The 26339-nt window shown below is 36.0% G+C and overlaps 3 protein-coding genes and 1 long non-coding RNA gene across 4 annotated transcripts; 2 read left to right on the plus strand and 2 right to left on the minus strand.

Annotated features, from left to right (window-relative positions):
• Positions 1 to 356: 356 nt before the first annotated feature.
• Positions 357 to 19656, plus strand: LOC113233975 (zinc finger protein 677-like). The gene is made up of 8 exons (XM_026469211.1): positions 357 to 374; positions 427 to 556; positions 12782 to 12936; positions 13699 to 13859; positions 17184 to 17385; positions 18316 to 18434; positions 19042 to 19278; positions 19410 to 19656. The coding sequence occupies exons 1-7, from the start codon at positions 357 to 359 to the stop codon at positions 19184 to 19186; spliced, it is 930 nt and encodes a 309-aa protein (XP_026324996.1). The 3' UTR covers positions 19187 to 19278; positions 19410 to 19656.
• Positions 2462 to 3770, minus strand: LOC113233770. The gene is made up of 3 exons (XR_003310737.1): positions 3744 to 3770; positions 2755 to 2831; positions 2462 to 2634 (listed from the first exon to the last, which is right to left on the minus strand). It is a non-coding gene; the product is annotated as an uncharacterized LOC113233770 (long non-coding RNA).
• Positions 19657 to 20765: 1109 nt separating the features above from the next.
• Positions 20766 to 23597, plus strand: LOC113233811. The gene is made up of 2 exons (XM_026469022.1): positions 20766 to 21162; positions 22362 to 23597. The coding sequence occupies exons 1-2, from the start codon at positions 20898 to 20900 to the stop codon at positions 23036 to 23038; spliced, it is 942 nt and encodes a 313-aa protein (XP_026324807.1). The 5' UTR covers positions 20766 to 20897; the 3' UTR covers positions 23039 to 23597.
• A 455-nt stretch (positions 23598 to 24052) lies between these two features.
• On the minus strand, positions 24053 to 26322 carry LOC113233810 (zinc finger CCCH domain-containing protein 10-like). The gene has a single exon (XM_026469021.1). The coding sequence runs from the start codon at positions 26076 to 26078 to the stop codon at positions 24399 to 24401; it is 1680 nt and encodes a 559-aa protein (XP_026324806.1). The 5' UTR covers positions 26079 to 26322; the 3' UTR covers positions 24053 to 24398.
• Between the last annotated feature and the right edge of the window lie 17 nt (positions 26323 to 26339).

A 26339-nucleotide genomic window follows, 5' to 3' on the forward strand; every position in this document is an offset into this window, starting at 1 on the left:
GAAGAAGAATTTTTTCTGAGTGTTCGATCTTTGTATTAATAATTATAACAAACTAGTGGAGTAATTTCACAAAAAATAATTGAATATCAATTCAATAAAAATTTAATAAATAATATTACTACTAAAAATAAGTTTACAAGCTTTGGAGAATGTGTAAAGTCCACTCACTACCTACCAACCAGTGCCAACTGACAATCTCTGCGTAGTAGGAATAAGCTCCAAGCAGTGGGATATATAATTAATTTGTTATGAAGATAAGCATGAGTATAATATTCCACCTAATAACATATGAATATTATTGCAACATGATATAGTTCCATCAGACCACTTCCAATAGTAAACAAATATTTCATTTTATGTGTACAACTGTCCAGGTAAGTTTATTTGCTTGTTGTAGTTTTAGTAAACAACCTTAATTTATTTTAGGTGAATAAAACAGACAACTTACCAAACCACATATGCCAGAACTGCCTGAATTTACTTAATGGATGTATTATGTTCAGAGACCTTTGCCAGCGCAGCAATAAAAGACTAGTTGAACTCTCTATTAAAAAAGGTATGTAATCCATCGATGCTAATGTAATCACTGATCAAGTTACTCCCACACCCCAATTAAGAAGCGCCATTTTTGTATGTCATGATAAAAATGAAGAATACAATTTACAGGGTTATTTATAATATACTAACTATTTCACACTATATTACTAACATCATAAACAACAACTCCCCTTCCATGACTTTTACAAAATATTATTTTACTAAAAATTGACTTTTAGTTTTTGTTGTACTACCTGACAATTTTTAGATCTGTATTTGGTAGTAAATTATTTATTAGCAACGCCTCCCGCGTGCTTCCTAGTTCTCACAGTTTAGAGCATATATTTAAATATTTCTATTTTTGTATGAAAGTAAAATGTGATGAATGAAGTAATGGAACAAAAGTTGTTGTTTCTGATGTTAATAATACAATCCTGCGAAATTGTTAGTATTTTAAAAATAACCCTGCATATGCATACACTTTCGACTTCAGACTTCAAGGAATGATGGTAACAACCACAAACTAATAAGAGATACTACGTATCAGACGAACCACTCCCCTTTATATATAATGGCCAATAAGGAAAGAGCGATTTAGAACATGACAGTTCGTTTTTTTTTTAAATTACGTATGACATGAAAGCGAAGGCACAGTGTTAACAGCCAATTTGCATATTTTTTCCGGCTCCTAGGCTTATTCGGTATTAATTAGATGAATAAATTTTGAAAAATGATACACATTTTGTTATTTGACCTAGTTTATTTTCAATTTTTTTTAGTAAAAACAAACATATTTATGGGCATTTGTACATACTTTAACAAATTAGGCTGCAACACTCTTTTGTTTAATTAACATTTTTTATATGTACCAAATGTTAAAACTAAAAATCTTTACGTGCAAGCAAATCGTAAGTTTACAGGTAAACGGTAGGGTACTTATTTAGTTCGTGAAATTACACAGAAATTTAACATGAAGACTTTAGTAGATCTATCCATAATTTGATTAGCTATAGACAGTTAGTCACAGGAATTTTTGTTTAAAACAATTGAAAACCATTAATTGAACAAAACAAACTAACCTACCCTTTTGAACATGCGCTCAGGTATTTTGGCGATGTTGTAAACGAGTCAAACGAATGCTAGGCAAAAGGCAAAATGATGGAGAAATATCTCTCTTTTTCATTCCAATAGGTCGCCTGGAATAAACAAAAATATTGATATAAAAATTGGAATTACATAATGATGTAATCAATTCAATAAATAATAATTCAATCTAACATTTACTCTTGCACAGTGTCAGTACCCTTACCTTACTTTATGATTTATTTTACATTACTTTATGCTATGTACTCTGTAGACTTTGGTATAATAATTGAAATAAATAATAAATATCTTGGGACAATTGACTAATGTCCACCAGTCTAGTTACTAGTCGTAAATAAGAAAAGCTAGGTACTATGGGCGCAGACAACAGATATAAATATAAATTACTTCCATGACTCACATCATAGCAGGATCCGATCCAGGGACCTATAGCTTCATAGTCCGGATTACTAACATCAAAAAAGTAAGTAAACCAGCCGTCTTCGCTAACAAACATAAAATATAAGATAGTTTAAAAATAGATTTACCTCTTGTTTTATCGTGTCAAAGATTTGGTTATTTATTCCAGGAAGAACTTTCAACTTCGATATCATTTTGTTGAGGGTATTTTTAGACGGCAAAATAAATATTCTTTGTAAGAACTGTAACATTTTGGGCTCTGTTTGAAAATTGATAAAGCAATCATTTTTTCTTCGTTTGAAAATCTTCGTCCTTTAATTTTCTGCATATTGCTTGATTTGCATCCAAAATATTTTTTTTGCAACTGGACTCATTTTGAAGTTAATTTATTCAAAACATCGCGTTCATTAAACATAACTGCCCTTTTTGCTCTTTTATTAAAATCTAACTGCTTCTTGGACAGTCGATACATTTTATAAATTTTTCTACATTTAGGTGTCAGGGTATTCATACTGTGAAACAAACGTTTTCTAATATTTTTGTTTCGTTTGGGAGTCGAGGGTCCAATTTCCCTGGTAAGTACACTTTCCGACTCTGAAATTTAAAAAAATTAAAGTAAATAAACTGGTTAGTTTGGATAAAAAGCCGTAGTAGCTTAATGATTAGAGGAGGCTAAAAATCATTTAATCAAATGAATTAAAAATAATAACATACCTTGGACACGCTTTCCTCGTGGTCTGCTTTCCATCTGCATGAAGTGTTAGGTAAGACCGGACAAATCTGCACCAAACCTGTAATGCAAATGATCAATGACTCAATTCCATTTAATATCTTTTTCAGCACTGAGAATGTTCAATCTTCAGGCTAAAGATGTACCTAATCATTGGACAAGTAAAATCACGTGATTTTATGAATAAGGATTCAGTTTCAATTTTCAACGTTTTTGTACAGAAATTCAAATAAAGAATTATGATTGTTATTCAGAAGTGAGCTTCACACATTAAAACCGACAATTTTATTTATCAGGTTATTAAGGAGATAAATCTTTTCAATATTATATACTTCGCATACATAATTAAATAACAAAAATTGAATCATACAATAACTAATATTTTGCAGTAGACTGTATAAAGAGTTTATTATAATATAACTCTGACCAAGGGAGTGCTATTGGCTTTGTTTATGAGCTTCCCCATGTGTATGATATAGTCACAACAGGGTGTACTTAAGCCTCATTAGAACAAGAAATAAATATTTTATACTGCAGATGGGTCGGATAATTGAAAATGCTCGATTTGTGTTGTTTCTTTGTATTTGTGTTATCCTATTGTTTGTCGCGGGTTTATACCTAAATATTGTAAAGAGCAATTATTAATTAACATGTCAACTTTTCTCGATAGCTCTTGTTTATTTACATTCTTTTAATTACCTAAAAGTACAGAGTTTTAGATTAAGAAAAGATAACATGCTACATGTTGATACAAGTTATGACTAATAAACAAATAAAATTTAAAACAGATTTTAGTACATTTTGCAAAGTACCAGTTTATTGAGTTTCGTACCAACGACTAACGTACTGTTAATTAACGGTATTAATTAAGTTAATTCATTAATTAAGATTTAATAACGGCATTAGCGAGCAGCGTATTAGTATAATAAAGTTAATAATAAAGGTAATATGTTATAGTAAAGTGTTTACTTACCAATGTTTTCGGAAACTTCTGCAGGCAAGCCACTTGTTATTTGGTTTTCCGAAAATAAAGTTGCATAAGCACCATAACGTAAACGCAATGTGGCAATAATGAACCTCTTTTCAAAATGTTTATTACAAACACCTATCCTACGTAGTCTCTGCAAATTATGGCTGCGAAGTTGAATACTACCAATGCATTGTAACCACTTTTGGAGTCTTATCTCAGATGTGGGAAACCGATGCAATTTAACGTCCTGTCGTTTACTCCCAGTTTTCTATGCAACCTTTTTGTACATGGTGATAATTACCACACGGCACACCAAATTACTGGTTTAGCTGAGAGGATAAGGACGGATAGAAATCAACAATACTTCACTCGATCAAGGATAAACTAGTAATGAAGTCATAGACAACTATGTACCATAATGAAATCATAATAAACCAGAGTTAAAATGTCGATGTCAAAGACAAAAATAAATGGCAGCGACGGCCATTTTGAATAATTAAAAAAAAGAAAGTCATGTTCTAATTCGCTCCTCCAATGGCATAATGCCCAAAAATCTTCTTTGAAGATTACCCGCCGTGGTAACAACAATAAATTTTTGCATTCTCTCATTTTACAAATAACCCTGTATAGTATAACCCAGACAGTTATTGTGTGATAACCCACACCTACATTCAATGAAGCAATTATTCATGTATTGTATTTGTATAAGTAGTTTTTGTATTATCTGGGTTACCTCTCTTTTTTTAAATGTATTCCACCATTCCAAAATTTTTGTATGTAGTAAGTAATTAAGCATTGAAATACAGAAAAAAAACATAATTACTACACAAAAACAGGAATAATTTCTAGGTATACTTTTTTTTTTTTACTACAGTAACACAACGTTTATTGTTTGATTTGTGACTGCGATATACAGGGCGTAAATTTGAGACGGGGCAGCAAGTGCCAGCTACTTTAATCTAATATTAAATAACCATGATATACAGGGTGTAAATTTGAGACGGGGCAGCAAGACCTTAATCGTTGTAGTTACAGGAAAACGGTTCTAGAAGACTATCCATGAATTTTGAAGATATTTTCATTGGCATTCACAGATTTTGAAAAAATGGTACAGTCAGCAAGATAAAAGGCAATTTTTACAAAACTTCTTTTATGCTATTCAATCCGGTCTCTGGTAAGGATCAATAGTCTCTATGGGACCCATTGAGGTAAGAGTACTCGAAATGTCGGAAATCGCAAAAAACTTTTTACCATACATTTTGTAGGGACATATTTAGTAATCAGTTATTCTAGGTAGTTAAGGAAACTAACAATAAGGAATCTAACAAATTGACAACGTATTATGTATGTCAAAATAAAAGCAATAACACAAAGCAAAATAACATAAATAATCTATGATAGTAAGTGCTCGGATTGATTACCGCTTTGGCGGATGCATCGATTCGCTCTCTTCCGCAAAGAGCAAGTAGCGGCTGAAATTTTACTCGGATGCATTCCATTGAAAATTGCTGCAAGTGCGTCTTTCAATTGTTGAACACTGTTGTATTGTTTTTATGAATTTAATTTTTTACATAGCCCCAATTTTTCCAAGGGACTTTTGTCATTCGTACATAATTTTAATTTATGAAAAAGGTGACAAATCGACCCCTCCTTCGTAAAGTATCGTATGTTGAAATTAACAAGTTTACAGGGGAGCGTTTTAAAGTTTTCAATTCACTGAAATGAGTATATTATATATATACTTAGTCTGGCCATAAATACTGTTACACTTAAAAATAAAAAAATATTACATTTGAATTTCGAATCTGTCATTTTTATACGATTGTTCATTGTGTTTTCTTTTTGGCGCCAATACATTGTACAATATTTTGCGATATTAAAATGGAGTGGGGTGATAAAGATAACCGAATCGCTGTGATTGCATTACACAAAGTAGGTATGGAGCCAAATGCAATTTTTAAAACTCTCCATACACTTGGTATTAGTAAAATGTTTGTGTACCGGGCTATTAATAGGTACAATGAGACTTCCTCTGTTTGTGACAGAAGAAGATCTGGCCGTCCGCGTAGTGTTGGTACGAAAAAGGTGGTCAAAGCAGTAAGGGAAAGAATTCGAAGAAATCCTGTCCGAAAGCAAAAGATTTTATCTCGGGAAATGAAGATAGCACCTAGAACCATGTCGCGTATTTTAAAAGATGACTTAGGACTTGCAGCCTACAAGAGACGCACTGGTCATTTCTTAACTGATAATTTAAAGAAGAATAGGGTGGTAAAATCGAAACAACTACTGAAGCGGTACGCAAAGGGAGGTCACAGAAAAATTTTGTTTACGGATGAGAAAATTTTTACAATTGAGCAACATTTTAACAAACAAAATGACCGTATTTATGCTCAAAGCTCTAAGGAAGCTTCCCAATTAGTCGACAGAGTGCAACGTGGACATTATCCGACTTCAGTGATGGTTTGCTGGGGTGTTAGCTATGAAGGAGTGACTGAGCCATATTTTTGTGAAAAAGGTATCAAAACATCGGCACAAGTGTATCAAGATACCATTCTTGAGAAGGTAGTTAAGCCCCTTAACCATAACCATGTTCAATAACCAAGTATGGTCCTTCCAGCAAGACTCGGCGCCGGGTCATAAAGCTCGGTCCACGCAGTCTTGGTTGGAAGCGAAAGTTTCGGACTTCATCAGAGCTGAAGACTGGCCGTCGTCTAGTCCCGATTTTAATCCGCTGGATTATGATTTATAGTCAGTTTTAGAGAGTACATCTTGCTCTAAACGCCATGATAATTTGGAGTCCCTAAAATAATCTATACGATTGGCAGTGAAGAATTTTCCCATGGAAAGAGTGAGTGCTTCTATTGATAACTGGCCTCAACGTTTAAAGGACTGTATTGCAGCCAATGGAGACCTCTTCGAATAAGCTTTTTATATTTTTAATTGTTGTATATTTATGTATTAAACTAACACACTATAAAAGTAATAAATGTTATTTGCAGTTAAAAAATTTTTTTTTTCTTTATTACAATATTTATGGCAAGACTAGGTATATATATATTTGCATACTGGCAATAACTACAGGCGCATTTCCTAAAGCCCTTAAAAAAGCTGTAGTACACCCTATATACATATAAAAGTGGTGACAGAGATAATGTCGATAATTTCAGACCTATCTCGGTGTTACCAGCCCTTTCTAAAATTCTTGAGAAAATTTTGAACCTTAGTGGGGTTAGCTTCCTAGAGGCCAACAACATCATCTCCAATGACCAATTTGGCTTTAGAAAGGGTAGATCCATGATGCTATAGGTTCTCTAGTAGAACATGCTGTCAATGAAATAGACGAAAAGCAAAAATGCCTTGACATTTTCTTGGACCTCTCAAAGGCGTTTGACACCGTCTCTATCCCACTACTACTAAATAAACTTGAAGCGAAGTGGGTGTTAGGGGGAAAGTTCACAGTATATTTGCCGATTATTTGTCAAATCGAACTCAATGTACTAAAATCGGTACCTACATAAGCCAGCAGGAAACTATAGAGTACGGAGTGCCGCAAGGGAGTATTCTCGGCCCTACGTTGTTCCAGGTTTACATTAACGAATTGTGCAGTATGACTATTCCACAATGTCGTATCTTTGCTTACGCTGATGATACGGCATTAATCGTCTCTGGGAGTGGCTGGGCCGACACGGTTGCTTCTGCAGAATCTGCATTCAGGTTGGTTATGGAATGGCTTAATAATAATCTACTTACACTAAATGTAGAGAAATCGCAATTTATTACACTGGCTACAAGAAGCTCCGCTGAATGCGGCGGTGCGACAGCGCGGCAGGACTAGCGACCAAGCTGACGCTCTGGTGAAAGCTGTCTTTACATCACGGGACCATATCAACTCGTCAGCCAAATAAGACGGGATTCTGTATTTTATAACCCCAAACAGAACTGTAGCTAAGTGTAGATCTCTTCGCGTTTTCATTTTTAAAATATTTGCGTTGTTTATGTAAGGGGTTACGTGCGTGCGTGGTGGTATATCAAAGCAAAACCTTGCGCAGGCGTTCTACACTCGCTGAATTACTTGTTGCGTGCGCTTCAACAGTCGCGGCCCATACACCACGTCCATATAATTAAATTTTGACAGAACTAGTGAGTCACACAACTTAATGCGAATGTCGGTATTAAGGTAATTTCTGATGTTATATAATACCTTTAACCTATAGAAACAATTTTTGACGATGCCTAACACATGATTCTCAAAGTGAAGTGTTTCATCCATAAGGAGTCCAAGATTCCGAGCCTCAGTTACTCGCTCAATGTTCACGCCCCTGATCGCCAAAGTAACATTACGACTATTAATTTTCGCTATTTGATTTTTTGTACCCAGCACCATATATTTGGATTTACTGCCATTTAGCACTAACGAATTTGAATCTGACCAAGAGGCTATACGTTCTAGATCCTCGTTTAACTTATCCACGGCTTCAGGAGTATCACATGGTTTACAAGATATATAAATCTGTATATCATCAGCGTAAATATGATACTTGCAGAATTTTATTTGATCTATCACATCCGCGCTGTAGATTATAAAGAGAATAGGGCCCAAAATTGAACCTTGTGGTTCTACAACTTAAACTCTACATAGGTAACACTCTTGTCCGCCCTAAATCTCATTATCACTCACGAAGAAACGCACAAACGCTCACACAAACACGCATGCACACACACAAACACACACGCACACACACACATACACACACACACACACTCACTCCCAACGCATGCACTTACGCACTTTTACTCTCTCACATTCACTTATTACATCCATTATGTATAACTTTAATCATTAACCTTAAGTCTTTTGTTTGTTTTCTTTTTCTTTTTTTTCTTTCTGTAATATTCTCTATACTGCACCATAAATACGCTTGTAAACTTGTTAAATAACCGAACCACTGTCTTTCATAACACAGGTTAGCCTAGCTTGAAAGTCAGGGGGCAGATATCCTTGAGTCAATTACTAACAAGCCAAACATGGTAAACTGGTACTTATTTAGTTATAATACACCATTATTTGTAGAAGGCTTAAATAAATTATTATTATTATTAAAATCAGTGAAAGATTTAAGTGAATCTGATGATTGAAATGATTTGAGTAAATCTTTAATACTTCCATTTAATTTTGGAAATAAATGAAAGTACTAATATTATCAATAATAATATAATTATCATACGTTTATTTGCTTAAAACATGGTATAACAGGAGATGTAACGAGAGACAGTGTTAGTATAAACATGTTTCGCATATATTAAATAGCATGCAATTGTCTGATTATATAATGTCAATTGACTACTATTCGCCGAGCGCCTTTAATTTGTGCAGAAAAATTGACACTTCTCCGAAGTGAGACAAGTAGTCACGAGCAACTGCGAGTTGTGACAAGCCACGTCAAACGAGCTCTATACACGTTAGCGCTCGCCTTCACTCGGTCAGTTAGGCGAGTGACGCCAAACGATGGCAAGGCAAGGCAAGGCAAATAGGCTGTCTATACGTTGGTATTGGCCTTAACCCGGCAACGTTAGACCAACATGATCTTTGTATTGCTGACTTTATAAAATAAGAATTTTTAGTAGTTAGAGTTGTCAATGGGAAAAAATCGGAAACAAGTGGATAATTTTGTTTTCAGGAACTGAGAATGCCTAGTAAAGCAGTCTTGTTTAATCTAAATTAAATATAAAATTATTTACCAATAAACCTAATGATGGAATTGCATTATCATGTAATCTAGTTACATTCAAAGTTATGTTAAAATTTGACTCTTCAAAATGAAGCGAATACAATTGAAGATGGTCTTTGATTTAATGTTTATATTCGGCACTATTATCCGGCGGTATGATTTCCAACCATTTTTTTTTCTTTTTTTATTTGTAGGTAAACTTGAAATAGTAAAAATAATAATAATAAAATTATAAAAACCTCGTAGTGAATTATTTTAATAACAGAATATCGATAATATATACGCTTCCAAGAACAACACTATCTCAAAATAATCCTTAACAACAATCATCAAAATATACAAACCAACAGGCAATCTGAAGAAACCAAAGCAAAATGTGGTAAGATTTATGAATAAACTACTTAAATATGTCTAACCATGGGATATATGGGCTTTTGTGTGATATATATACAGAAAAATAACACGTGCCTGTACAATGTTACATTCGGTCGATCTTCGCTTTTTCAAATGCCACATCCCGTAATAATGTAGTGACGAATTTTAAATAATACTAAAATGTTCTCACTGTCAACATTTTTGTCCATTTTATTACAATACATGAGAATAATTCAATAAAACACTTGGAAAAACATTTGTTTTGACATTTGACGTACTTCCCTTTGACAACCGTATCATGTGCCTCATGTACTGCGAAATGGACACGGTTGGCATTTAAGATGACGTTACGTATATTCGATTCCTGTGTTTGACACAGACCAATGTAATGTTATCTCTTTTGGCTTAAGATGGCATGCAAGAGTTAAACAAAGACAATAACATGTTTATGTTTTCAACGTCGAAATGCATTATATTCATATAACGTCTGAGTTATATATGTCAACATAACATGTCCTTTAGTTTCCATAGTCTAAGCTCTTACCTCAATGGGTCCCATAGAGACTATTGATCCTTGCCAAAGACCGGATCGCATGGCATAAAAAAAATTTTGTAAAAATTGCCTTTTATCTTGCTGACTGTACCATTTTTTCAAAATCTGTGAATGCCAATGAAAATATCTTCAAAATTCATGGATAGTCTTCTAGAACCGTTTTCCTGTAACTACAACGATTAAGGTCTTGCTGCCCCGTCTCAAATTTACACCCTGTGTAGCATGGTTATTTAAGATTAGGGCATTTCTCCAAAGCCGCAATTTTCTGTCAAACTCCACTTGTTTATCAACAAAAATCTACAAAAAAAAAAGAGTGTATAATATAGGTCGAAAGCTAACTGGAGGCCACCAAATCTTCCCAATAAACCTTTCGTACCTAATGGAAAAAAAAATCCGAAATACCCAAATCCAAAAAAAAAGTTACATTTCTCAAAATTGAAACCGTATATCAATATCAGACTTTAGTTCACATATAATAAATTAGATGATAGTACTTATAATCTTACGTTAACAGAATTACACAATAAACTAGACAATGGTTTTACCACAATACCAAGATTGCCGCGTGTCCCAGGCTTATGCGGGAATTCGGTGGTTGTTACTCACAAGTGAAGCATTTTACAAGCTTAGCAATTCGTTCGTATTATTCGCCCATCACGCCTCTGCGGCTGGAAAGAAGTGGTGGATAATTTGTTGCCGATTTTAGAACTGTTTGCGTGTAATTACGTAATTTGGTGGATTTGGTCCAGAATGATTTTTGAATTCGGTGTATACGAAATTTCAAAAACTAAATTTTATGCTTGTATGTAATATTTTTTGATAATGTGTTGTAACTACTAAAATATAATAACAATTTATTGGTTGTAGTTTACAAGTAATATCAAAAAAATATATATTTTTTGATCTTTAGAAAAATATTGATTTTATGCCACTGAATTCAGAAAAGCTTCCACCGAAGTCGTTAAAAACTGCCGTCGAAAAATTTTCTTTGAAAAGCAAGAATTTTAGAGGTTTTTTTCATATAAATGTTTAGTTACTATTTATTTTCACAATTTTATATTACTACTTGCTTCCCGCTGAAAATGAATAAGGAAAAGTCAACCGTGACCATGGGACCTGTGAAAGGCCCGAAACATTGATTTGTTTGAAAAAAAACAAATATACGCGATTTATATCCGGAAAAATAGTTTCATTTTCTATGTGTAACAATCGCGAAAATCTAAGAACTCGATATGAATAAGGAAAATCAAAACAGAATAGAAAAACTGGAAATCAAGAAGATGAAGGAACGTGCTAGAAAAGCAAAAATAAAAAGCGATCCAATTATATTAAAGATTTAAAGAAAAAGATAGACAGAGGTATGCGAAGAAAAAGCAAAGGAAAGATTTTGAAGTTGCAACATTAATCGCGCAAGTTCCAAAAAATTTATTGGTTTTGTACCTACAGGTAACGTTCTAAAGTTTTTTTTAAGAAATACTTGTGTGATTGAAAAAAGGCTGAATGGCCAAACTGAAAACTGATTTGAATTAATAGTCATGTGTGACATTTGTTTGCGTTGTTCTGGTCGATTTATAAATAAATGTTGGTTTTTAAAGTTAAGTTAGTCATATTAATATTGGTAAAAGTTTATGTAAATTATTGAATGTTTTTAATGCCTCTTTCATAATATTTTATGCAAAAATTATGCCTTTTGTTAAATTACCCTGACTTCGGTGGAAGCTGAATTCGGTGGATCAAATATGTCATTAACTGTTAAGAATCTAGTTGCCCAATTAACGGAGGAGAACTCAAATTTCCTAACGGATTTTTATGTAAATTTGAGTTCTTTTTCCTTCCCGCTCAATGTTCTTCCCAAAATTAAGAAAAAAATTCGACCACCGAAATCAGAGAACTTAGCCCTTTTAGGAGAAATACCATATTACATTAAAAAACAAAACAGCAAAATTTTAAAATTTGTGTTGAGAGTACCTAAAGCTGTGATCTAGAGTGTCGATTTTCAACATTTTCGCAAATATGCCTATTATCACTAAGTCGCGTCTTTTCAACCTTATCATTCTTGTCACATTTTCTGACAATATAAACAACACAAAAGAAGAAGCTTTGTTCATAGTGTATTGAAAATAGTTATGAAGCACTTTTCTATTTATGTGCTTTAGTCATAATCATTTATTCATAATTTCCTTTACTTGTCAATTTAGTATCTTAAATTAAATGTCAATGAGAATGTTAACTAAACACATGTATTGAATTGCATTATAAACTGATATCAAAGAAAAATAGTAACCTACATACAATATAATACCGTTGTTTATAATTTAAAAAATCCGATAAATTAAAAAACCCGATACCCCTGATTTAATGAACTTACGATTGCTACATTTTAGAATATAGCAACTATGATACCAACAGCAACAATGAAATAGCGAACGGTGGTGTGAGGAACAGTGATGATGATGATTATAACATTCCATCGCCTGCCTTCTCAGACAACTCTGAACTGTGGGGGTGTGGATCGTGTAATAAAGAGTTTTATGATATGGTTGGTACCTCTTTTTTAAAAATATGTATTGATGATAGAAAAAGTACATGTAGAATAGCTTGTATTGATAAGGTAACTCCTTGTGGTATCTTTACAATCATTAAATCATATTAAATTTGAGCATAGCATTACTTGGCCGAGTTGTACCCTTTCTTCTCTTATTGTATCTATGGCATATTACGCCACAGAGTGATGTGGTGAAAGATTTGCCAATCGGCATGAGGTATACAGGGAAGGAATGGTATGAAGTGCAGGGAGGCTCCTACCCTAAGCGCCCAGTTAAAGGGGCATTCATTATCCTGCATTGCAGTCCGCCTTGCCGTAACGTAAAAGCTAAATAAATAGTGCGTATTTTGCCATGACAGTTAGATGCACGCGGGCGCTGCGAGTCAACCAGCGGCAGCCGCGCGGCGTGAGCGCAATGAAATTCGTGTCGAATAAACGCGCCCTGATTGTACCCTATAACTATCAATCAGTGGTATACATTTTTTTCATGTGGTATGTGCAGTGCATAAGCACTCAACATGAGACCTATTATGGAATTCATAACATCTTTAAGTCATAGACAACTTACCATGACCAAATTGAAGAGTCTTAAAGAAAGGTTAAAAGTACCCCTAAAAGCTGAGCGTGTATGAAAGCATGTGTGCTGGTGAGGCGAAAGATTTATCGGTATCGTAGCAAGCGGAAAGCTGTAGCCTGCCTACCTTGTGTTTATGTCAATAAATCGAACATACATTAATTAGAATCTGTTTTTTTAAGGATACCTATAACAATCATTTAAACGAGTGCAAAAAGCGATCAAACGCGTCAAAACCGCATAAAGATCCAGATTTGTTACTAGAAATGAAGAAGATGAAGAGTTTTCTTTGTGACATTTGTGGCAAAACAGCTCGGTCGAGAGGCAGTTTAGTGGTACATATGTAAGTCAAAATTTTTATACCTATGCTATCTTATAAGATTACTTTTTTTTGTAATTGTGTGATAATGATAACTGATAAGAAATAAATCTAGAAAATAGGCAGAGTGTCCCTGCGTAAAATGTGTCTAAATGTGTTATCTGGCACATTATTGTTTCTATTACATTGCAAGTTTACTGAAGTTGGCAACCTGCCTATCAAGTGAGTGTGAGAGCAAATCCTTTCGTAGAGCTCGTCTAGTAGGTGTTAAACAAGGACATGATAATAATTGGAATGTGTTCCGGAACATAATGGGTCTGATTAATTTAAGAAACGGCCATAGCTGTGATATCAACTTACTTACGTCCTTAAGCTGCTTACAGACGGACTGCACTTATGCAGTTAATGCGTGCAGTCGTGTTCAAGTGAATGCGGTCGAGAATACGACTGCGTGCAGTCTACACTGCAACTGCAAACGTCGGCTGCAGTCGATGTGAACGATAGTCCGAAATTTTAAGAGACATGATTTTTTTAATGTCTGAAACAACTTCATTTTTTTCAGTAATGGCATTACGGTAACGATTTATTGAGGACATAATCAAGATTATGGTAAAGCAAAACACGTTTGGTGAAACTTTCCTCGACTGATTTATTTCACATTTGCAGAATTCTTAAAATACATATTTTTAATGGCACCTTTATTTACATTTTTCATCATAATATCCAGTGCAAAGTATAGTCGGGTATTATGGGCGTGAGTTTTTTGATCAATTAAAATGGAGAATTTCCATATTGAAAATGACTATTTCCGTAGTAAAAAGTAAAGTCTGCGTTTGGAAACACAAGTAATATCTGTGCTTCCGTTTCGATATCAACAAATACACTGAGCTCCCGATCTAGACACGCGGTGTCAGTGTCAACTGCATGAAATGGTTTACGGTTGCATGCTATTTTAGGGCGCTCCTTCTCAGAGAACGTTCGCCTATAATGTAACATTCAAGATTCGTTTCCGAGCATTACATTACAAACTACCTCCCTCACCGGCTAGCATGCGCCTGCGAACATTCGTTTTTGAGCATTACATTACAAACTACCTCCTTCACCAGCGAGCATTCGCTTGTAATGTAACATCCAAGATTTGATTAGGCTGCGATTCCACCAGCAATGTGCGAGGTACCCGCGAGAGTCCACGAGTGCTCGCGAGAGCCCGCGCATGCCTTTTAATGCCCGCGAATGCCTTTGAGTGACATTGAGTGCTTTTTAGGGCGCGCGAGTACCTTTGAGACCATGCCAGTGCCTGCGAGTGCGTTTGAGCGTCTTAAGTGCCTTTTAGTGCGTTTGAGTGTCTTGAGTGCCTTTTAGTGCCCGCGGACACCTTTGAGTGACGTTGAGTGCCTTTTAGTGCCAGCGAGTGACGTTGAGTGCATTTGAGTGTCTCGATTGCCTTTTAGTGCCCGCGAGTGCCGTTGAGTGTCTAGAGTGCCTTTGAGAGTCTCAAACGCACTCAAGACACTCAAATGCTTTCAAAGGCACTAAAAGGCACTCAAGACACTCAAAGCCACTCGCGGGCACTAAAAGGCACTCAAGACCCTCAAAGGCACTTGAAGGCACTAAAAAGCACTCAAGACACTCGCGGGCACTCAAAGGCACTTGCGGGCGCACAAAGACTTGAAAACATTTCCACTACATATGTCTGGTGGAGTCGCAGCCTTACAATCTGAACAGATTGTTACATTACAGGCGAATGCTCCCGGTGAAGGAGGCTACCGAATGTTATAAGTGTTGCGCAGCGAATGCTCGGCTTACTGATGCGCGACTTTGAATGTTACTAATACTAATCATTCGAATGGACAAATCATTCGCCTAAGTCGAATCCAAGCACAATCATTCGACTCGAGTTGAATAATGAACAATACCGAATGCCCCTGCTAGTCGGTTGGGTGCACGAGTCGAGTGATTATTATATCGGAACACCTCATTCATCATGTCGATACCACAAAATATCCCTGTCCCCGTCACATTTACAGTGTACCTATATCAGATATGTCAGAGAGGGTTAGATGATCACGAGCAAAAACGCTCTATGGAATCTATGGATTAGTACTACTAATTAGTAATGAATGATCAATCAAATCATTCGAATACGAAAATCAGTGGGTTACTAATTTGACATTCGAATGCTAGATTAGCGATTACTAACCCATCCTCTAAGTTACTAACAAGTCGAATATCGAAATCATTCACAATCGCGCATCGCTTACTCGGCTCACCTCTCTCACCGCCTGTAATGCTCTCTTTTAAACGTTACATTACAAGAGCATGTTCGCGGTGAAGGAGCGCCCTTATATATTGACCTCGAGCCTGCAGTTCGTCTGACAGCAGCGTCACTTGACGTGTGCACAAAAAATGCGCCTGTTAAAAACTATTAGCAAATAAACTTATGCGAAACTGAACTTATTCATACATTTAGGCGTTGCTACATTTACATTCCAGGATTTAATATTTTTAAAACTATATAATAATAATAATAATAATAAAACTTTATTGCCAAAAGATACAAATCTAGTACATAGTTGTGCCTAGCTCCCAAACTAGGATCCCCTGTACTATGGGTAGTAATTATATAGTTTTAAAAATATATTTAACTGCCTCCGTGGCCGAACGGTTACCATGCCGGACTGCCATGCAGAGGTCCCAGGTTCGATTCCCGGGCCGGGAGAAATATTTGTGTGGCCTACATTTATTTGTCTCGGAGTTTGGGTGTAATTTGTAATTGTCTATTTGTGTGTCCATGGCACCCGCGACACAGGGTTTCCCTAGTGCGCGGCTATGTCGAGTGTGTGCGTTATTATTATTATTATTATTATATATGTCTATTATCTATATTTATTGTTATTAATTATATGTAACTATGCATTGTTTGTTTGTTGAATGGATAAATTACGAAACAGTGTGATAAGAGAGCGTTAAAGAACTAATAATGAACAAGCTAGAGAAAGGTATGTTTGAATGTTGAAGATTTGACGAAACAGATTCACTAAGTGAGTGTGAGCGAGCAAGTCTTTAATGGTCGACCAAGGCGAACTTACCATGACCAAATTGAGGCTATCCTAAAGAAGGGCCAGGTCAAGAGTATCCTTAGGCAACTAGCGTGTATGAAAGCAAAGCAAAGAAGAAAGAAAGTAAGGATGTGTGTCAGGACCGTAGCAAGTGGAAGTCTGTTGTCTCTGCCTACCCCGATGGGAAAAACGCGTGAAATATATGTATGTAATTGTATGTATAGATAGAGTTAATTGGGCTGCAACAGTTATAGTAAGCATCTAATATTCTTATAAAAATTGATTGCAGGGGAATCCATGAAAATGTGTTTCCGTTTAAATGCGACGAGTGCCCCTACCAGGGTCGAACCCGGGATCTGCTAACAGTACACAAACGTTCCCACCTGGTTGATAAGCCATACAAATGCAGCCAATGTCCTAAAGCGACCACCACAGCGAGCAATCTCGCTAAGCACATGAGACACGTTCACAGCACAACTAGGCCTTATAAGGTAACAATTATACATACATATACATAAGTTTAAATTTAATAACATTTATTTAATAAGTATTTGCATACTTACTTTTATTCCGACGTTTCAGCTAATTTGCAGTGGCCGTGTCAAGGACTTACGAATTTTGAAATTGTATTTGACTTTAGAAAAGTACAAAACTGAGTTTCATTAAAAAAAAATGAACCACTGTAGACGCTTTAAAGCGTCTTACATAACGTGTCTGATACGCCACTGACGCCGTGAAACGTCAATGACACCCTTTGACTTTCAATTGAAATTAATAAATAAATATTATGGTATACCTTGTGTTATTTGTATATTCTAGTTCAGTATGGATTCATAGTTGCATTTTATGTTTAGTAATATCTTCTTTGACTTAGGAGAAATAAGTTAGAAATTCATAACATGTCAGGTCAATATATAATTTGGCGTCTAGGGAGCGAAACTAGTTTTTGTCAGTGGCGGTCAAAAGGGTTTTTGTCAGTGGCGGTCATAAGGTTAAGCGGCTAAAACAGGATTTGTAATTTTGTATAATAAAGTCAACTTGTGTAAAGAGATACATTACTCGGAAATTTTGAAGCTTAGAGCGAATGCTTTTCAACGCTAATCATTATTAAAATGTGTTAGTAGTAGTTTCATTAAACTACATTTACTTTTAAAGCTTCTAGAAAACATGGGTACCAAAATTTGTCTGCGGAAATCGTATTCCATGAATCTATATTATCGTGAAGCTTGGTGTGTGGATATTTTTAAAACAATTTTATTTTTCTTCTAATTACTTCCCAGAGATATATCGACTTCAATGTTTTTATTGATATGTATTCTGAGCACAAATTAAGTCTGCTATATACCTAATTTTTGTGGCCAAGCGACGTTTTCATTGACTATTCTCTATTAACTTATCAAGAAATTTTTCCTCGTTTGCAGTGCACTTACTGTGACAAGGCGTTCTCGTACCAACACGACATGAAGCGGCATCTGAAAGACATCCATTTACGGCAAGGCACAGTTGATTGCGACGTATGCTGCAAAAAGTTCAACACAAAGTGAGTTTCGCCCATTAAAAAGAGAGTACTTGGCAGTAACTGGTTATTATTATTGATACAAAGATCGAATACAAAGAAAAATTCCTTCGATCTGACTGGACCAGTGTCTGTTGCCATGTCGGGGCCAACAACACTTAACCCACTGAGCTACAGACCGAGGCAAAAGATCTTACGAATTTCTTCATGTGTTTATTATTAATATTGAAAAGTTACTTTATTTATTTATTGAATTGAACGAAAAGGCCATTTAAACCCAATACAATGATCTGTAACAAACACTAAAAGTATTTCGTAAGATCTTCCGACTCGGCCTGTAACCGCATGTTGGCATATTGATTACGACTTCACGCATTAACTGCGTTTGTAATTCCACGAACTTTTTCGGTCGATTTTTTTATAAAAAAGTTATAATTATGGTTAATAATAAAACTGAAACTGAATAAGATACAAAAAAACTGCTTATAGAGATCTTGTTTCGCTGATTCCAGATATATTAATTTCGATCTAAAAATGTCGGTTGTGTTAGTTATAAGGGCATGATTAAACTTCTTAATAAAAACACCCGTGTCTATTTTGGGTTCATTATGAATTAAACTTATGATTACAGGAAAATACTGCAAGGACATCGTTGGAAGGTACATAAAATCAAGGGCGAAAGACAAGGTCGGCTACCTTCATACCTACAGTACCAAAATTCGGAGGAAAACGATAACAATGCTATAAATGCTAACAATTGCCATCTTAGTTATTAATATTAGAACCTACGGGTTGTAGCCTGAGTTGTTTTTTAATAGTTTTGACTGATTTGTAAATGAAGTACAGTATGAACCACTTTAAATAGAAGACGCTTAAGCGTGAAACACACAGAGCAGGTGCGGGTCGGGCGCGAGTTGGGTTGTGACCGTGGCGAGTCTAATTCCGGGACTCGCTGCGGTCCCGACCCGACCCGACCCGCACCCGCTCTCTGTGTGTTTCACGCTTTATTCCTAGTTCTTAATTGATCGACTACATTCCCCTCTCGCATCCTTCAAATAATTAAAGAACAAGCTTATAACGATTATTTCGTATACCTGTTTTTCAGAACCCACTTCGAATTACAAATGGCAAAAATCATGTGGGCCCTCAGTCCACACACACACGCGACAATGATTGTTTTTTTTTAATGAATAGACATTTGCAAAGACTTGGCCTTTTTAAAATAAATAAAATTTTCCTTTTTATAATTTTTAATTATAAAAAGGATTATTAATTTTTTCCTTTTTAAATAAAATTAGCCTTGCAATAGCGACGTTCAAAACTTGCCTCATTTTAGGAACCGACATATTTTAATGTCTACAAGCAATGTATGTTAGGTACCTACTAGAGCTTTCGTCCCGGGAATCTCGGTCTCGAAATTTCCGAGAGTCGGCAATTTTTCGGTATCTTCGTGACTCGTAACTGATGTTTTCAGTCTCGGGAATGTCGATACTTTTGAGATTAAAGTCACTTAATAAGTGTTAAACATCTACTCGACACACAGTATTTTTTTTATGTTTACATGGATATGGCAACACTGTAGTGTGGAGCATATGGAAATTAGACAATTGTAATAAAAATCAGTATTTCTGTTACGTAACTATTATAAAAATGAAAAAAGTTTCATAAATATTTTTTTGTAAAATTTGAGTTAAGTATCTTAATTAAGACATCATGTTTTAACTGCCGAGCCTATAAATATGGAAACATACTTTTCAAGTAGTCTCGAAAGTATCGTTTTTCCCGGGATTTTTCAGACCGCACTAAGGGTCGTATTCTAGAACTCTACTCAATGCTCAAGTCAGGATTGCACTGGAAATACGACCCTAATGGTAGGGACTTGAGTATGATTTCGAGTGCTTTAAACCATACTCAAATTCTAGAACTGTACTCAATGCTCAAGTCAGGATTTGAGCAGACTTGAGTATGATTTCAAGCACTGGACATACGACCCTAACGGCAAGGATTTGAGTATGATTTTCAGTGCTCACTGCAATACTCAACTCCTGACTTGAGTATTGAGTAGAGTTCTGGAATACGACCCTTAGTCTCGGTATTTTTTTCCGGCACGCGGAAATGCAGCGAAATTGAAAGCCTTAGTAAGTACCTACCTACACATGGAGCAACGCAAAACTACATAAAAGACTTATTAATAGGTATAATAATGTGCAATAAATATTATTTTATCGGTTATATGTATAGTTAATTAATACATTTAATGTTAACATATTTAATAAAATTGTAATCAAGCAACAATATTTGTAGCAAAAATGATTTTTATTGCAAACGTTATCATAAAAATATTCTCTTTAGTCGTTATGGGGACATTGGCGCCAGTTTAAATACATTAATTTTATAAATTGATAAGTGTAATTTGTAAGATATATCTCAGAATAAAAGGTACTCCTAGGACAGTCCTCATCCAGAACAGTTCTTTGGTGTACAAGCATGAAGTTAATACTATTAATTGTCATAATACAACAATCACTGGCATTTGATTTGCCTGCAACTGGTTGTTGCGCAGATATAAAGATCAATAACGATCATTTCAATATAACGGATACTTACCACACGGGGGACGCATACCCCACAGACGCTCATTACGATGTTTATGGCAATTTATTTTATGTGGAATCTGGTAAAGACGACAAAGGGTTCTATTTCGACGTCAAGGTGATTAAATTTAAAACTACTTCTCCGGAAAAAATTACTGGTGAGATTTGTATTTTTAATTTTATCCTTTGTTTAATCGACTTAAAAAAAAGGAGGAGGTTCTCAATTCGACTATGTTTTTTTATATGTATGTTACGCGATAACTCCGGTATATGTGAAATGATTTTCATGATTCTTTTTTTTTTGTTGCAAAGAGGGTACCTCCATAGTGGTCCCATTTTATTTTGAAGAAAATCATCCACCTCTGAGGCTGGCTGCTCACGTACCAAGATTCATTTTTATAAATAGCGCCTATATTTGATTATAAGGAGCAAATATTTTAATGGTTGATTTTTCTATTCTCCAATTCAAGGCATTTTTCTCTCTCAGTATAGTTTGAGAAGTGAGAACCGATTTTTATTATCTCCTGTGTCAAATCCCTTATAGTGGCGAACTAGGGGATGAATCCGGGTTTGCGCACTTTCCGAGTCAATAAAACTTGGTAATTGTATGTAATTCCACGTACTTTTGAGGTCGGTTTTTTAGTACTCTACTTAGATTACTGACGTACTGAGATTATTTAAATAATTATAGAACGTTTGAGAGACATTTGTAAAGTTCCCAACCCACCTGGTGTTAGTGTGATAGATTGTGGCACAATACCTGAAAAATATACTATGTGCGCAGTTCATACAGTATAGTATTTTACGTAAAAATGACCATCTCGTCCAGTATCTCTAAATATGTATTTTAACCGACTTAAAAAAGGAGGAGGTTCTCAATTCGACTGTATGCTTTTCTTTTTTTTTTGTATGTATGTTACACGATAACTGCGGCAATCGATTTTTAATTATTCTTTTTTTTTTTTGCTGGATAGGGCACCTCATTAGTGGTCCCATTTAAAGAAAATATTCCACCTCCAAGGGTGGGTAACTATAATGACTTTTGAGGTCGGTTTTTTAGTACTCTACTGAGATTATTTATCATCAAATATTAAATTGTGGTACTTAAGCACCTATCTATTTTCCATTGTAGAAATTATGAAATGAGTATACCACTTGGTCCGGAAGTTTAATTTTGTTTAGGTACGCGTCAGATTCATTGTTTCCGTCTCGATGTTGTATGTATGTTGAGCTCCACACATCAAACACGGTTTCGCAACAATTATACAAACAGGGAATGTATGCCGCAACCGCACACGTGTATGGAGCTTTTTACACATTTTTTTAACATCAAAACTTTCTCTCTGTACATACTTAGGTTTACCCGAAGGCACCAGTTACTCGGTTGCGATCGACAAGAAAAACACCAAAGTATACTTTGGCACTAGACGAGGTATATTCACATACGACTATGAAACACATAACGCAACACCCGTCTCCGAATCTACATTGAAACTGGATATGATATTCGTCGACAAAGACGGAAATCAGTATATTACGGAGAGCAACAATGGAGTTGAAGAGTTATTCCTACTTGATGGAAAAAAGAAAATTCGATTCCATACTCTTGAAGCTCTAAACGAACTTGGCATTGATGATAAGAACAATTTCTATTATATAAAAGAGGAGCGGTTGTATGTACTGAAGAACGATTTATCTTCACCAGTATATATCGGTAACATTACTTATGACGGTTTGGCTCAAATTTCTTTCCATAAAGAACATGTGTTCGTCGCTAGTGATGATTTGATATATTTCCATGAAAAAGACATTGGCAAACTGGTGACTGTGGCTAATGTACCTGGTAAGGTAACAGCTGTAGCTTTTGACAACATTGGAAACTTTGTAATTGGAATCAAAGGAAAAATACTGAAGTACAAGAAGAATGTTTGCTATCATAGAGAAAACGATAATCAAAACATGGACGGAAATGATAATCAAGACGTGGTTCTTAGTAATAACATAAACATGAATGAGAAGCCAGGCATGAACTGAAACATGTCTGATTTTATCAGTAGACGAGCCATGTAAAAATTAAATATAGTTGCATACTTTAACAATACTTTTATTACTAAAAATAAATTACCTAATTTAAAATTACAACCCAAAGTAGCAAATTGAAGCATTTTTAAAACAGAATAATATCAAGGTGGTGTCAGTGGTATATTACGGTTCTGTTTTCACATAAAGTTTTGCACGTTATGTTCAAGTATTAGTTTTCCACCTTAAAGGTCAGGCCACACAGTCGGGGGGGCCCGGACCGCAGACGTGACACGCAGCAGTCCTACGCGTAGTTACTACTCCTGCTTAGATTTTAAAGAAAGCATCATATCGCTGTCAGATAAAATCAGAAACAAAAAACTGCTTTTATTACCGTTACGGAAGCAACGCAAAAGAAATTTTATTTATGTATTTATTTGATTATAGACGCTAGTCTACGCTAAGCTACTAAGCTTTCGCTGGTATGTCTACATCAGTGTTGAAATTTATATCGTTTCTTTTAGTTCGCTTTATTTCGATCGAATTAACATTGAAACTTGATAAAAAAAACATATTCAAGAGTTGCAAAAATATACAACGTGCACCCCCGGACCGCGCCCCGCCGCTGCCGCTCTATGTGGACGCTTGCATAGAACCACAGAATACTACACAAACACAGCATAACCCCGCGTCCGATCCGGATCCGGCTCGCGCTTGTTTGTCATAGCGTTCGGCCCCGGAACGCGCCGCCCCGGCAACCACCCGGTTTCAATGTGGCATATAAACTCGAACACTACAATAATTCGGGATGCTCCCGGTACCGCTTCTGTGTGGCCAGAGCATTACCTACATCTTACAGAGAAAACAAGTATGAGACATGGCTGCTTTAAATACAATTTCAATATTTTGACTATAACTTTCACCTTTATTAATCAGACACCTACAAATCTATCTTTTATTTTTATCTGATATTATTTTTTTTATTATTTATTGATTAATTTAAATTACTTTAAAGTTTAACAAAACAATTGGTGGTAAATCTTGATCTTAGCTCAAAACTGTCATTGGACTTCATTCAGACTGAAACAATAAATCAATTAAACTTGGATCTACTCATTTCAGTTATGTCCATAGATTACATTTATAAATGAAATTGATATTATGACCAAGTTATTGCTACATTTACTATCATTTTAACAACACTGTGTAGATCTTAAGCAAAGTAATTCTTGTATTAAGTTGGTAATAAAAGAACTAACATTCACACATTATTATTCACAATAAACCTTAAATATCTAAGTTATAACATATTTCAATGTTGTTGGCATAAATACAAGTATATGATTTTAAACAAAGAAACCTGCATTATATTTTATCAGTGTGGTAGTATACTTTGTGATATTATGGGGAATGTTATGGATTGGGCCTGAGAGTTGGGCAGCGCCATTGACTGAGCTTGGCTAGACATTGTGATCTGCTGAGTTGACGTTTGGTGCACTAGCTGCTGGGCAGAGGGTACTAGCTGTTGCTGAGCAGACTGTTGCGCAGCCAGCTGTTGCGCCGACTGCTGTGCGGCCATTTGCTGGGCGTGGTGAACTAGTTGCTGCGCAGAGGGCACCAGTTGTTGTTGAGCTGATTGTTGTGCTGCCATCTGCTGGGCGGACTGTTGCGCGAGCTGTTGTGCTGACTGCTGAGCGGCCACAAGGTGCTGCGCTGACTGTTGGGCCGCAAGGTGCTGTGCTGACTGTTGGGCCGCTAAATGCTGAGCTGACTGCTGTGCAGCTAAATGCTGAGCCGATTGCTGAGCGGCTGATTGTTGGGCGGCTAGATGCTGTGCTGACTGCTGGGCCGCTAAATGCTGCGCCGACTGTTGAGCAGCAGCTAAGTGTTGCACTGTAGTATTATGTTGGGCTGCTGCGTACTGTGGTGCTTGATGTTGTGGTGCAAGTTGGGACTGTAATGCAGACTGCTGTACTAATTGCTGTACAGTTGTTTGTGGTGCACTACTTATAAGTTGTTGAGTTGGTGGGGCCAAAGTAAGCTGCGCTGGTGTTACTGCTACTACTGTCTGTCCACCACCCATCAATGTGCCAGAGTCGCTTACTTGCATCAGTTGTTGTGCCCCAGCACTAGTAACTATCAGTGCCCCTGAGTTGCCAACCAGTTGCTGGGTAGTACTAACTGTCAATATTTGTGGAGCTGGAGTTAGCAGCTGAGTTCTAGAAGCAGCTGGTGCAAGAGCTAAGTTAGACGTTGCTGTTGCTGGAACTAAGGCAGGTAGAGCTCCTGCCAAACTCACCACGGGAGTCACACTTACAGTAGCCAAAGACACCGGAGCAGAACCACCATGTCTAGAAGTTATAACACATGGCTGATCACTTCTTATTGAAGCAGTTTGTCCTAATAGAAATTCATTCATGGAAGTAAGCTGCATATTTTTCTCAGTTAAATCTGCAACCTTCTTTAATAGAACACTAATATTATCATGTAACAGTTTGACTTTGTGGTCTAGAGCTTCACAGTTATTACATGTGGAAGAGCAAGGCATAACTTGTTTATCTATTGCACTTTCGTCAAATGTATATCTTCTAAACTTAGGTTCTGGTGGAGAGTCTTCATCTCTGATTGGTGGAGGAGGCCGAGTGAACATTGGTGGTGGCAGATTCATCACAGGAATCAAATCATTGCCTACTACATCTGGAGGATGAACCAGTTTGCAATCATTGTTTATACAATTTCCTTGGATGTAAGCTTGGCATAAGGGATTTCGAGGGTCCCGAGGGATTATTCCAGTCGCATAAAAACGCTCCTCGTCTTCTACTGAACAGTGAATAAACTTGCAATTTGATCTGAAGCAACCTTTGTTTTGAAAGTCATGGCAGAACCGAAAGAGCTCCTTCAGAAAGCCTTTAGGAGGTAATTCGTGTAAGAATCTACAATTGTCACGAGTGCAGTTGCCCCGAACATAATCTTTGCAAAAGTCACTCGCTTTACGAGCATCCGCATCATCTGTAGCACTCATGCCATCCACGATCGCTGTTCCGTTACCAATCATAATTAATAAGGTTTAAATAAATTTACTACTTATGATATAATGCATTCTAAAGACGGCTCATAATTTAACGTATGTTGCTAAAACGACGACGGGTGACTTCAGTTTGTGTTTATTATGATTTATCTTTTGCAGCTATTATTGTCTTCATATTTTATTGAAAATTTTTTTTTTGTATATCACAACACAACAGGAAAATCTTTTCGAGTAAAAATAACAAAACCAATAACTTCAAGTTCAACACGCCAGCCAGCGCCTCTTCAT

This window comes from Hyposmocoma kahamanoa, unplaced genomic scaffold, assembly GCF_003589595.1.
Source record: "Hyposmocoma kahamanoa isolate Upper Pololo Valley unplaced genomic scaffold, ASM358959v1 80, whole genome shotgun sequence".
Lineage (NCBI taxonomy): Eukaryota > Metazoa > Arthropoda > Insecta > Lepidoptera > Cosmopterigidae > Hyposmocoma > Hyposmocoma kahamanoa.